At 34.1% G+C, this 14,531-nt stretch overlaps 1 protein-coding gene across 1 annotated transcript in view; it reads left to right on the top strand.

Moving 5' to 3' along the window:
• The window catches only part of KIF18A (kinesin family member 18A), a 79,717-nt gene that overhangs the window by 12,585 nt on the left and 52,601 nt on the right, over positions 1–14,531 (top strand). Inside the window, exons 4-10 of the mRNA XM_069552951.1 lie at positions 2,966–3,070; positions 3,495–3,605; positions 4,655–4,852; positions 6,656–6,832; positions 8,270–8,344; positions 8,542–8,648; positions 13,331–13,493. Coding sequence (XP_069409052.1) covers positions 2,966–3,070; positions 3,495–3,605; positions 4,655–4,852; positions 6,656–6,832; positions 8,270–8,344; positions 8,542–8,648; positions 13,331–13,493 — 936 coding nt within the window. The remainder of the gene's footprint in view (positions 1–2,965; positions 3,071–3,494; positions 3,606–4,654; positions 4,853–6,655; positions 6,833–8,269; positions 8,345–8,541; positions 8,649–13,330; positions 13,494–14,531) is intronic.

Below are 14,531 nucleotides of genomic sequence, written 5' to 3'. Positions count from 1 at the left end.
CTAAATAGTAATCAATATCAGGAAATTAACAATGATATAATGAGATTTTGATAATTATTCTAACAATTCCCTTTATTGAAAATAAAATCTAAGATCATGTATTGTATTTAGTTGCAATTCATCCCTTTAGTCCTTTAATCAGGATTCTTTTTTCTATCTATTTTATGTTGCTCTTGTAAAGCTTTTAGTTGGATTTGTCATGATTACATTCAGGTTATGAACTGGCAGGAATACCACATAAGTGTTGATGAATTCTTCTTGTATAACATATCAAGAGGCTTATATAATTAGTTAGTCCTGATACTGGCTGTGTTAACTTTGATCAGTTTCATTACGCTGGTGTCTACAAAGTTTTTCCCCTATAAAGGTACTGTATTTCCCTTTATGGTACTTCCCTGGTGTCTCAGCGGTAAAGAATCTGCCTGCAGTGCAGGACACGCCAGTTTGATGCCTGGATCGTGAAGATCCCCTGCAAGAGGGCATGGCAACTCATCCAGTATTCTTGCTGGGAAAATACCATAAACAGAAGAGCCTGGCAGGCTGCAGTCCACTGAGTTGCCAATCGGCTGAGCATGCATTATCCTTTATAATTAATAAATACCTTGTAGGGAAACAGTGTAAATCCTGTGACTCCTCAGTCTTTGGTCTGTTCATTTTAGTATCCACTGATGATTCATGCCTGAATCAATTACTATCATGATTGCAGGTGATAGTGATTTTCAAATTTCATCGTTTCTTCTATAGTTCTTCATTGGCTTTCTACTAAGAGGAAGAGCTTTCCCTTTCCTCTACTGTATCAATGTAGACTTACGGATTCTTAATATTATTTCATAGATTATAATCCTTTTCTCTAAGTATTTACCTGTATGCTTAAATTGTGCAAATTTGGCCACGTGAGGCTCCTTCCTGCTATCTCTCTCGTGTGTGTGTGTGTGTGTGTGTGTGTGTGTGTGTGTGTGTGTATGGTTTTTTTTGACATACCTCATCATTTGAGACTTTCTACCCTCTTAATAGCTGACATTCAACAAATAATAACTAAGTATTGGCACTCTCACTTTGTGTTCAGATAGTGTTTAGAAACCAGTGCAGAAACAGACATCCCTGATTTTACTGCCTTTTCATTTGTGATGTCAGAGGGTCAATTTCTAGTTTTTACTGCTCTTGCTGACATCTTATTGTTTGAGAGTTTCTTCACATTTCAAATATTGATTTAAGATTATGTTGCTAAAAATTGTTGTCAGTCTATAGAACTTAGTGGTAAAAGAGAAATCAAATTCATTTTCTGTAGTTAAGTATTTTGAAAAGAATTGTTCTGAACTTAATTAGAAAGAGAGCATGGCACCGTATTCATTATTTCTTCCTTAGATCCTTTTATAACTGGGAGAATTTCGAAGTTTGCTTGTTTTTATAATGTTTTTAATTGTTTTTTCTTTCTTTAAATCTGTTTTCATTTTACTAATGGTAAGGCAATGTCTAATCTAACGGCTTTCCACTCAAGTCTGTGCACCAAAATTGGCTGTGGGGCTTTTTAAAACTAGACACACCTAGACCTCACCCCCTGGACATTTTAGTTTAATAGATTTGGATTGTGGCCAAGACATCTATGTATTTTAAAAGCTTCCAGGTGATTTTGATGCATAGACCAGCTTGATAGTAATTGTATAATTATGTATTTTGTGTGATTGAAGTGGGTAAGGGAAATCATTTAAAAAGTGACTGTTGCTTATCAGAAAAATAAGAACCAAAAAAAATCTCTTCATTTTCTCAGTTTACTACTTCTAAGAATTTATTGCATTTAAAAATGGTTATCATTCATTATAGCAAGTTTTACCAGCAATGAATTATCACTGTAGGCTATTTATTAGAACATGGATATAACTTACAGAAAATAATTCTTAAAGGTTAAATTTTATATGTTTTTGTAATCTTATCAAATAGGTATAATTGTCATTTTGTTATCAAGTAGAAAACTTAGTACCTTTAGTAAATTCATAAAATTATGTCAATTGTACAATTTCTATACATTACTTATATTGTTGTTGTTTAGTCACTAAGTCATATCTGACGCATTTGCAACCTTATGGACTCTAGCCCACCAGGCTTATCTGTCCATGGGATTTCCCAGGCAAGAGTATTGGAGTCAGTTGCCCTTTCCTTTTCCAAGGGATCTTCCCAATCCAGGGATCAAATCCATGTCTCCTGCATTGGCATGCAGCTTTTATACCACTGGGAGCCAACAGGGAAGCCCTACATTACTTACAGAAATTACTAGAAAGAAAAAGAATTGCCAGAAATTTAAAATACAGATGTGTGTTTAGAACCATTCAGTAGAGTGAGGATATCAGACTCTGCTCTTACCTTTGTGACTGTGAACTAGGGCAAATCCCTCATTCAGGTTGGGGGGAGACTGTCCCATTATGGAATTATCATTACATGTTAAACTTAATGCAATTGAAGGATAAGTGAAATAAATACCATCCATCTTTCAAGGGTTTTCTTTAACTTTTAAGCTCTGAAATTTAAAAAGTTTGAGCTACTTGGGCATCATGAAATAATATCTTCTCCAGTAAGAACCACACTACTTCCTTACAACTTGCATTTCCAATCCATTATAGAGTTTCCCAAGACTGTTTATTCCGTATATTTCCGGAAAATAGGAAGAGGCAATTCCAGCTATCCTATTTCTGTTGACTTGTAGTCATCAAATGGGGAATTACGGGAGGAGGATATAAGGACTCCATCATTGAATTTTAAGTTCAAGTGCTGGTTATCAAACTCTTCTGTTTTATCAGATGTTAGAAAAGTCATGGCAGTGTGTGATAGGAGGGATGAGATGCTGCTTCTCTTTGAGACAAACTCTAATATAACCTTAAGGCAGCAATGTGTACATGTTTGTGTGACGTTGTTGCTACTGTTTCAGTGTCAATGCTAAGCATCAATGTTAAGCAATCCTTTTTATTTTAAGGTATATAATGAACAGATTCGTGACCTCTTAGTAAATTCAGGGCCACTTGCTGTCCGGGAAGATGCCCAAAAAGGGGTGGTTGTTCAGGGACTGACTTTACATCAGGTATGTTTACAAACTTCTTTTTTTGCTTGTTCAAATAGCAAGTATGGTAATTTAGCCATGTGCTTATTTTAAAATAATGAAGTGTCAAGTTAAAATAATCAAGTTTATCATCAGTCTTCTTTTGTTTTCCTTTATAATAATCAAATGGGCTTTTCTTTTAAAACTCTACTTGGACATTTAATATAGTATATTATTCTGCTTAATGCATTATTTTATCTCTCAGAGATTAGATTTTATCTTTTATTTTTCATATAGCACAAAAGTGCTAAGCAGATGATACACGATTGATATTTAGTGGGATTTAATATATGGAAAATAAATTCTATTTTACCTATAAAAGTCTGCTTGATTGTTGATGGTTTATTAAAAACTTTAAAGACCAGTGATTAATTTGTATGTTTTTCTTCTGTTTCAACTAATTTAGCCCAAATCTTCAGAGGAAATTTTGCAGTTATTGGATAATGGTAACAGAAACAGGACGCAACATCCCACTGATACAAATGCTACATCTTCTCGTTCTCATGCTGTTTTCCAGGTAATAGCTCACTAGACAATAGCTCTTAAAATTGGATTTAGATGTAGCCAAATTTATGAATAGTAACCTTCAAACATTCTAAAATATCTCTTCATCTGTGAACTTTTCTACTTCTCAGCACTTCCTTTACTTTGCAGCTTTAAGAAGATTCAGTCAAGAATATTTAGAATTGAGATGATATAAGTTAGAAACATGTAAATTTTTAACCTGTGTAAAAATACATGACAGTAAAGTGGAAGTATTAGAGGTTTTCTTTCGTTTTCTTAAATTGGTAAAAAATACTAATCTTTCCAAAAGATAATATTTTATTCAGAGCAGACTTTCTCTTTATAGCTCTTGATTTACAGAACCAATAAATTGGGGAGGTACTGATTAAGATTTCACCATAGTGACCATGTAAGTAGTTGCATTCTTTAAGAGAAAGTTTGATTCAGTTGATACAGTACTTTTTAGGAATACAGGTCTAGAAAAGCCTAAAGCATAGGTTAGTAGTTTATTATTTGTAGTTTCTAGTTCTATTAAAATTCAAACGATTATATGCTTTATTCTGGATTATGCTGTTTGAAACTCATCTAATAGTTATAGTTGAAAGAATTCAAATCTGAGGATATCAAATCTTTCAGAAAGTCTCTAATCCACAAAGCTTCATTAATCTTTTCTCTTCTTCCCACTGACTCTTCTGCATTTATCAGTAATCTTGAGGGAAATGTTTATCAGGGACATTGAAAGTTCCCCAAAATATCTTAGACTAAGTATTACCAGAGTATAAAAGGCAACTGTTTTAACCTTCTATCAAACAAGGAGTTATTACTATTTACCCTCTAGTACACATATAGTAAGTCTTTTCATTTTCAAATTTTTCTCAACTTTAGTAATTACTTTCGATACTCTTGGATATCAGCCAGTCCAGTCAAGCTGTACCTTGTTCAGTATGTATTTATAGTGAAAATAATTGATTTCTTGCTCTTTTAAAAATAAAGTATACATTTCCCTTACATTTTTCTTAAATCTAATCCTCATTTTCCCTATTAACCTGTAATTTCAAAAAGATTTATTTGAGACAACAAGATAAAACAGCAAGTATCAATCAAAATGTCCGAATTGCCAAGATGACACTCATTGACCTGGCAGGGTCTGAAAGAGCCAGTGCTACCAGCGCTAAAGGGACCCGGTTTATAGAAGGCACAAATATCAATCGATCACTTTTAGCTCTTGGGAATGTTATCAATGCCTTAGCAGATACAAAGGTAGGTACTATATGTTTATTTGTGTAAGTATTTTGAAATATGTATAATTCCCAGAAACATATTCATATAATTTTGTTTTAATATTTATGGTATTTCCTTATCATTTATTTTGAATTTGATTTTTTAAATGACAATTTAATGAGCACTACACAATAAGCATGATAATTAAATTGGCATGAAGACAAAGCACACTTTAGAAAAAGTTAATTCTGGTCTGGTTAGTATTTTATATATACGTGTAAAATTGAGTTAAATATTAAAGAATGTTGAGTCCTCTTAAAAGAGGAGCTTAGGGTATAAAATATAATTAAATTACCTAATAGGATAATGTTTGCTAGATGCATTTGGGTCACTAAAAAATATTTTTGTCTATTCAACGCCAGAAGTGCTTACAGGAGCACAGCATATTCGATAACTTCTATATTTGTAAAAATGACTTCCTTTCTTTTTTAAAGTTAATTGGTCCTGTTGGTTAAGAATCTGCCTGCCAATGCAGGAGACACAGGAGATGTGGGTTTGACCCCTGGGTTGGAAAGATCCCCTGGAGTAGGAAATTGCAACCCACTCCAGTATTCTTGCCTGGAAAGTTCACGGACAGAGGAGCCTGGTGGGCTACAGTCCATGAGGTCACAAAGAGTCAGACACAACTGAGCACTCACATACGTGATAATTTTAGTTCAAACCAAGCTCAGAAGCTGTAGGAAGGTTACTGTTAAACTCTTCAAAATTTGCATTTTGATAAATATGAAGTATATTAAAATGATTTGGGAACTCTTTTATTTTTAAAAAAAGGCAAGTTTCTAAAATCACATGAATATTACAGAAGCAAAATATATTTTGTATTCTAAATTAAAATCTCAGAATATGAGCAGACAGCGTGGTATAGAGACTGATTTCCTAAATTTTGCCATTCATGAAATTTTTTCCATAACTGATTTAATTTTAATAATCGACTGCTGTTGAGTCATTTGTTAGTCAGTGTTTAATACATATCTTATACATGCAAAATCAATTCAAGTAGCACCAGCCTGTGCACACTCCACACCGTTTGAGAAAGACTGCTCTGATGAAAAGCATAGTACTACTGGGAGCTGGGAGTCCTCACGGTAGTTTCTAGCTTTGTGAATTACCACCCATGTGACCTGAGGCAAGTCATGTGGCTTTTTGCTTAGCTTCATTTTTCTCTTCTGTAATATGAAAGAGTTACACTGGATAGCATAAGATTGCTTTTTCCAGAAAAATAAAGTTCTCTTAGACCTGTGGTTGTGCTTTCAGATAAAGTATTTGTAAGTTTATAATTTATTTTGTATTCATATTAAATGGTTATTTAAAGAGAGAAGTAGCTCTCTGCCATACAGAATTCTTATTATTCCTCTGGAGTGTTTCTCCAGGGCATATATTACTTTTGTATTTTAATTTCTTTTTAAAAATGAAGTTTTTTTAATAGACATTTTGATTTTGAATAGTTTTAAATACAGAAAAGTTGATTAGATAATACAGGAAGATTTTATTCAATATACCTCACACTCAAGTTTCCTCTGTTAGTATGTCACATTAATACGGTACACTTATTACAGCTAATGAAACAGTATTGATATTTTATGGTTAACTAACATTCACACTTAATCAGATGGAGATATAATCTTTCAGTGGGAAATTTGTTGTTTATGTTCACTGAGCAGTCCCATAAGATGTGTAAGGCTGGGCATAGTTGTGCAGTGCTTAAATTCTTATAGTGAAATGGTAGCAGATTTGCATTTGCATGTGGAAAATGACATAAGAATCCTGTTTTTGTTCTTTCAGAAAAAGAATCAGCATATTCCTTACAGAAATAGTAAGCTCACTCGCTTGTTAAAGGATTCTCTCGGAGGAAACTGTCAAACTATAATGATTGCTGCTGTTAGTCCTTCCTCTGTGTTCTACGATGACACATATAACACTCTTAAGTATGCTAACCGCGCAAAGGATATTAAATCTTCTGTAAGTGTGTTTACTCTGCCTTTGTGGTAAGAGTACTTGGTGCATTTTTTTTTTCTTTTTTATACCTCTAGTGAAATATGAAGTAGAGATATATTTCTACTAATGAGTTAAGAAATCAAGGCTAGAAATGTCTTTACTAACCCAGTTAATTGAGCATTAACTAGGACAGTTAAAACATTAAACATCTTAATTGTATATATAAGAAATACGATTATTTAATCTTTGGAGAATTAGGATGTTTTAGTGCCTTTCTCTCTAACCTTTTTTACATCATGACACGTGATATTTTGATGGCGTTTTGGTGTAACTGGTCAAGGCCTCTGACACATTTATTGCAGCCAAAGCTGATGCTCTGCTGTAGCCCAGCACCAGTAGTTCTCCACCTGAAAACCACGGCCATGTTTGCTAATCCCTTCAAGCCTTAGTTATTTACTTCATCTATAAAGTAGATAAAATATCTGTCTCAGTTTATAAAGTAAATAGTTTTTTAAAAATAATTTATTTTCACATTCATGATATTGATGTAGGCAATCTGTATTGCTACAGCAATGTAATAATGAGTGGTTAGGTTGGTATTTTTGCCAATAATTTGGAGTAACTTTTTTTTAATGTAAGTCAAACATGATGATGGATGTGTAAAATCACAAAACTTCAGAGTTATAACAGACCTAGAGTTCAACTGGTAAGTAATGGCCTCTCTTCCCACTTACCCCTCTGCTACTCCCATTTATTGAAGATAAGTGGGTTATTGTCTTCCTTAGAGAATTATTCATATATTGTTTATATAATAAATTGGGAAAGGTTATGCTTTATTGAGTATACAGAAGTTTTTCACACATATTTTTCGTGCACTGCTTACACCAAACCACTGAGGAAGACATTTTTAGCTCTTCTTTACAGTTGAGGAATTACATGTTCAAAGTTGTAAGTATTAAATTCTAAGTTAAGTGAGAAGTGGGCAAGGCCTTGAAATCAAGTATTTGGATTTAATGTTCTTTCCACTATTCCATAGCTGCCAGAGGGCTCATACTTTCATAAAAAGGATAAAATATATTGAGAACTTGTTAAAAGCTACTTGAACATACAAACTGGTAAAACTTTAAATTATCTCTGTATCTTAAAAGTTAAAGGACAAAGGAAAAAATGAGCAATTTTTATTATATGAATGCCTGCTTTGTAAGTTCTTTAAAGTACTTTTTCTCCGATAGTAAAGAAGGCAGTTTCTTTTATAAATGTTATTAACATGCTCAGTATACCCTTACCCACTTGTCATAGATTTTAAGCATGAGCATAGTTGATTATATTGTCATGACTGTAATTGTCACAAATTTTGAATTAATGAAGCTGAATTAATGAGGATGTAATGCTATTTTGTTTACATATATAACTGATTGTTACCTCCGTATATGCACAATCATAATTTCTTTTTCTTAACAGTTGAAGAGCAATGTTCTTAACCTTGACAATCATATAACTCAGTATGTAAAAATCTGTAATGAACAGAAGAAAGAGGTACGTCTTTTCATTACGTTGTTGCTAATCTCTCTCAGTTCCTCATTTATGGGATTCTGCAATCTTTATTGTCTAAAACTCTATTGTCTATTATAATTGAAATTTTGTTCAGTTATTTTTCACAGTAAAATTTTTCTGTGGCTATGTATAATGGAAACAGATAATTTGAATTTTTAACTACTGTTTCTCTCTACTAGATTTTAATGTTAAAAGAAAAACTAAAGGCCTATGAAGAACAGAAAGCCTTTACTGATGAAAGTAGCAAATTAATGATTTCAAACCCTCAGAAAAAAGAAATTGAAAGGTAAAATTGACATTAAAATCTTGTTTTAGGATTTTGTAAACTTTAGTCAGATGATTAAGTCAGAAATTTATTGTTATCATCATTTGTTGTATGTCTTTATGTATTCTCAACTGTTCAGGAAGTCACAGATTAGTCTTATATAGTACTCTTTGGAGATCAGGTAATTTTAATTGTGATTATGCAGATAGTGAGAAGCAGGTCTTAAGTGTGGGATGGAAAAAGTAAAGCTAATTATGTCACTTATGAAATTGGTTTTTAATAGTTTCCATGTTTTTCTTCTGTGGTGTTTTAGTCCCTTCTGGCTGCTACAACAAAGTACCACAGACTGGATCGCTTATAAACAAACAAAACTATTTCTTACAGTTCTGGGAGCTGGAAGTCCTAGATTAGTGTGCCAGTGTGGTTGGGTAAGGGCTGCCTTCCATGTTGTAGACTTCTTCAATCCTCACATAAGCAAAAGAGAGGGAGGTCTCTCTGGAGGCTCTTTTATAAGGGCACTAATCCTATCAATGAGGTCTCCACCCTCATGACCTAACCACCTTCCAAAGGCTCCACTTGCAGTACCATCACCTTAGGTGTTAGGTTTCATTCAACATGTAAATTTCAGGGGACACAAATGTGTTCAAGCAATGGCATCTGGCATTATCATTATTTACATGGTGCATATAAATTGTGTCTACTCTTTCCTAACTTGATATAACTCTATTAATCCACTTAATTGAGTTTACGCAATTAATTATTTAAAGGGACATCTCTCAATGATATAAGTTGACACAGAAAAATGATCTGTTTCATCTAAGTTTCTTAGCAGATAAATTTAAAAAATGAAAGCTGTAATACAGTACTCACAAGCACCAAGATAATTTCCAAATTGTCCTGATGGGCAATAGTTGAAGAGCTTTGAATCTTGAGTAGTTCTAAGAAGACAGAAAGGAATTCTTGAGGCAAACAAGTTTGAAAATTGTTCCTTACTTAAGGAAATTTAAGAAGTTTCCAAAGTACATGAACATATTGAAAGCTCCAAGAGGCCCATAGGAAAAGGAACCTGTTCACCTTTGATTGAAAGTTGAGTAAACCTTCTCCAAAGCTAATTTTCTATTATCAATAATATGAGAAACTAACCACATCTTAAAGCACTGATTACTCACACTTAGAACTCTTGAGTTTGCAGATGTCTTAGTGTACATAAGGAAGACTAGTTGACAGTGATTTTCAACATAGTTTCAAGTGTGTATTGAAGTTTACATAAAATAATTTTTTCTTCAGAATACCCTAGATATTAAGATAACTTCTAGGAAAATAACACTTTATTTTTATAACTGTCTTTGTAGTTTTTGATGATATTTAAGCCCACATTAATTTCATCTGATGACTACAACTCCTCTGAAATTTGAAATGGGGTATTATTTTCTAACTCATAGATTAGAACAAGGATTATATGTCATCCTTTCAAATCTTAATCCAGTGCTACCATACTGTGCTATTTTACAGATACAATAAGAAACAATTAAACAATTATTTCTCTCTATCAGTGACAATGAGTCCATTTTTCATACAGCATAAAGTTGACCTATGTATTATTAATAGCTCTGCTTATGCCAGAGATTTCCTTAATAGTGTTTAAATTATTTTCTGTTAATCCCACTAACAACCCATTGTCAAGCTAAAGTTATATTTAATAGTCTTAAAATACTTTTTGTTATATTCTACCAACTTTACACTGTCTTTTGAAAAATAACTTAAGTAAAATTGACTCCTCATTATTCATTTAATCTTGAAGCTTCTAATGCTGCTATATCATTAGTTGTGTTTTTTAGTCAAATATGGGATTGGTCCTCATGTAACCAGATAGCTCTTTGTTGTTGCAAGTTTCTTGAAAATTAAAGCAGCCACCCACTGCTCAAATTTGGAATCATTGCTTGCAAGAAATTGCTCAGCTCTACTTAACCAGATCTAATTATCAGTTGAAATTGTACAAATTGGTAGACTTTTCTGGAGTTGATATGGCTTTGAATCATTGACATTTGCTTTCTGGTTGTTGATTCAAGAAGGAGATGCCCTGAGTTACGAACACTTATTTGGGTATTTTTGACACTTCAACGTGACTTGCTACTGCTGCTAAGTAACTTCAGTCATGTCCAACTCTGTGTGACCCCATGGACAGCAGCCCACCAGGCTCCCCCGTCCCTGGGATTCTCCAGGCAAGAACACTGGAGTGGGTTGCCATTTCCTTCTCTAGTGCATGAAAGTGAAAAGTGAAAGTGAAGTGGCTCAGTCGTGTCCGACCCTCAGCGACCCCATGGACTGCAGCCTTCCAGTCTCCTCCATCCATGGGATTTTCCAGGCAGGAGTATTGGAGTGGGGTGCCATTGCCTTCTCTGTCAATGTGACTTAACCAACTATAAAAACTTTGAGTTGTAATTCACTCAACAGGTGAAATAATTTGCATGTATTTATAAAGAAGGTAATAATACAGTTATATACCCCAAAGCCTTTTTCATTCTCTCACCAAAGCATCAGTCTTCTGAAATAAATATATGTAATATTTCTGAACCATATCAATCATACTTCACATAAAATTTCTTTAATGCCATGAATTTTTATTGTCTTTAAGAAATATAATTTTTATGAAGTTTAAACAGGTAAAGGGAAGACTATGTCCTATTTGCTCTCTGTTAAAGCTATTAGAAAGATAATACTCAAAAAAAATCTTAAAGCATAATTGTTAAGCTCCAATCCTTTGACACCTGATGCAAAGAGCCAACTCATTGGAAAAGACCCTGATGCTGGGAAAGATTGAAAGCATAAAGAGAAGAGGGTGGCAGAGAATGAGATGGTTAGTATCACCGATTCAATAGACATGAATTGAGCAAACTTTCAGAGATAGTGAAGGACAGGGAAACCTGGCGTGCTCCCAGTACACATGGTCACAAAAAGTCAAAAACAACTGAGCAACTGAACAATGAGAAAATACTCAAAAAAATCATGAAAAAGTATAATTGTTCATGTCCAGAGTAACTATATAACTTCACTTATGACTATACCAAGAAATTGTCTAGAGTTCATCATATGTCACATGAAATTATTGGCAAAGATTTTGTTTTCTAGCTATACAAATGTTTTAAATGACTAGAAAATAGTTATTAGTCAATCCCATAAGACTGTCTTTATAAAAAAATGATTTTTTTAAGAGCTTTCTTTGATACTAATTCCCTTCCTTCCTTCCTAATCACTAAACACCACCAACTAAAATAAGAATGGACCATAAAATTTCAAAACTAACAAATATTTAACTATGTCCTTGGGTAAAGTATTAACAGAAAATATAAGAAATTATCTTCAGGTATAACCTAAAGATAACTTATCAAATCATTTACTGGCATTAGAGTTGTTGTAATGTAATACAATGAAATTGCAATGTCCGTACATACTTCTTATGAAATATTTATCAGTTTGACAAAACTTCAGTGAAGTCGATGTATTGTGGTTTATATTCATTCCCAGAAGAGTTAAGAACTCTTTACTACTGACGTAAACTGTCAGGGTTTTTACCACAAATCCTTACAAATATACCTAACATTCTTGCCAAGGAACATTTATTTTTAAATGCATATACTGTGTTACCATTTTATTTTAAAAGGTTCACAGTTAATTTTTCTTTGAGAGTTTTGCCTGTATGTGATTGTCTCTACTGTTACTGTAGCTCAGACAGGATCTGTCACCAATATTCTGCTGACCCTGGAGGATGCAGGATTGGAGGCTCCTTTTGTTGTTTAATCACTAGGTTGTGTCGGATTCTTCTGTGACCCCAAGGACTGTAGCCCGCCAGGCTCCTTTGTCCATGGGATTTCACAGGCAAGAATCCTGGAGTGGGTTGCTATTTCCTTCTCCAAGGAATCTTTCCAACCCAGGGATCAAACCCATATCTTCTGCATGGCAGGCAAATTCTTTACTGCTGAACTACCAGGGAAGCCCATACACTCCATTTAGGGCTTTCACAGAAGTGATTCCACTTGAGGTAGTTATGCATTTGGAGGATATGTGAGTCATACTCCCCAACTTTGCATTTTGAAGGAAACACAGTGGAGTGGCTTTTGTAGATTTACCACATTGTGAACTTGGATATTTTGGATCTTGGCATTGTCAGCTGACTCTTGGCCAGGCTGCAGGGGGTACCTGACCGTATGGTGTGTTTTCACTGTTACAAGTTCTGAAGCTAAAAGTCAGCTATCTCACTTTCCCTAGGGGGCCATAGAGGCACCATATGATTATGCCACACACTGCTTACTTCTTTACAGCGAGCCAACACCAAAACAACACACAATACTGTGTTTCTGGGGCCTTGTGATTGAGATAGTACAAGTCCACATTATCATCCTTTTCTTACAAACAAAGTATTTAATTTTTGGTAAGTTACTAGATTACGCAGACAAAAATACAGTGTATGACTGATGCCATAGACCTTAATATACTGCTATCTTTTAATAATATGATCTTTCTTGGAGAGGAGAGAAAGAGAAAGCAACCCAATGTTACGAAAATAATGTTCATAACCCTTTACCAGCTATCTCACTTTCCCTAGGGGGCCATAGAAGCACCATATGCCCTTGTTCATGCAATTCTCTAAGTAAACAGCATTGCCTAGCACAAAATACTGAGATTCTATGTTTTATTTTTGTTAGATTTCAAGAAATTCTGAACTGCTTGTTCCAGAATCGAGAAGAAATCAGGCAAGAATATCTGAAGTTAGAAATGTTGCTTAAAGAAAATGAACTTAAATCATTCTATCAACAACAGTGTCATAAACAAATAGAAATGATGTGTTCTGAAGACAAAGTAGAAAAGGTATTTAACATCTTTATCATTAATTCCTAGAGATGGGAAAAACATGGAGACTTATAATTCTAGAAATTTGATAGTGTTGCGTAATCGCTCATCTATAAATACCTGGAAATGCTAGAGGAAATAGTGAGAACATTCTTTGAAATGGATAGTTAAGTGTACAAGAAAAATAAATAAATTCCTAAGTGTCAGAAACAAAAAGGAAATAGATGTAAAATCTCAGTTAAATCTGTTGCTTCTGTGAGGGTTGACAGAATGCTTAACAGGAAGTTAACACACTGAGGGAGAGTTGGGTACCAAAGTGGAGCAGAGAGAACAATTGACCCCATATGCAGGCAGTAGTTTACAGCTTAAATCAATAGGAGATTCCACCCAACCCACCCCAGAAGGATGTTTTGTCACTAACATTGTTACAATTTCCATTGCATCAGTGCTGAAAAAAAAAGAAACTTTTATTCAGTTTTATTATTTAATGTAGAAAAAGCGCACTGCTGTGCCCCTCATACACACAGACACACAGACCACTTACACTACACTTAGATAAGGGGCCCAAGGGAGACGGGGATTTAGAAATGAATCGTTTACTTTCGCTCTTAGTATTGGAAGTACACCAGAAGAAAACGTTACCAACTAGCACAGGAAAATAAGAAACCAAGCCTAGGGTAAGAAAAGAAAGTCTGTTTTGATGACCATCATTATTGATACACTTTTCACAGGATTTTGAGGTTTGAATTTTTACAGTCCGTGTGTTTTGTTTAGCAAATCCCTAAAGTGAGAAATTAGCATAGGAAATGGTATCAGAGCAGTAATAATCTATAGGGAACTAAGTGGAAGCCATATAAAATCAGCCTAGTGAAACAAGCCTAGGTTTGGATTTTCAATTCAAACCACAAATGAGAGCTCACTGTCCAAAATTACAAAACATGTGAAACAGCCCTCCACAAGCAAGTCAGCAGACTTAGTAAATATGATAGAACCCCCTCCCCTGCAAAACATCAGATACAACAAACTGATAAAACCTGTAAAAACAGTCATCAAAGA

The sequence above is a fragment of the Ovis canadensis genome, chromosome 15, assembly GCF_042477335.2.
Source record: "Ovis canadensis isolate MfBH-ARS-UI-01 breed Bighorn chromosome 15, ARS-UI_OviCan_v2, whole genome shotgun sequence".
Taxonomy (NCBI): domain Eukaryota; kingdom Metazoa; phylum Chordata; class Mammalia; order Artiodactyla; family Bovidae; genus Ovis; species Ovis canadensis.
Note: the sequence above shows the minus strand (reverse complement) of the source record. Positions and strands in the feature narration are given on the sequence as shown.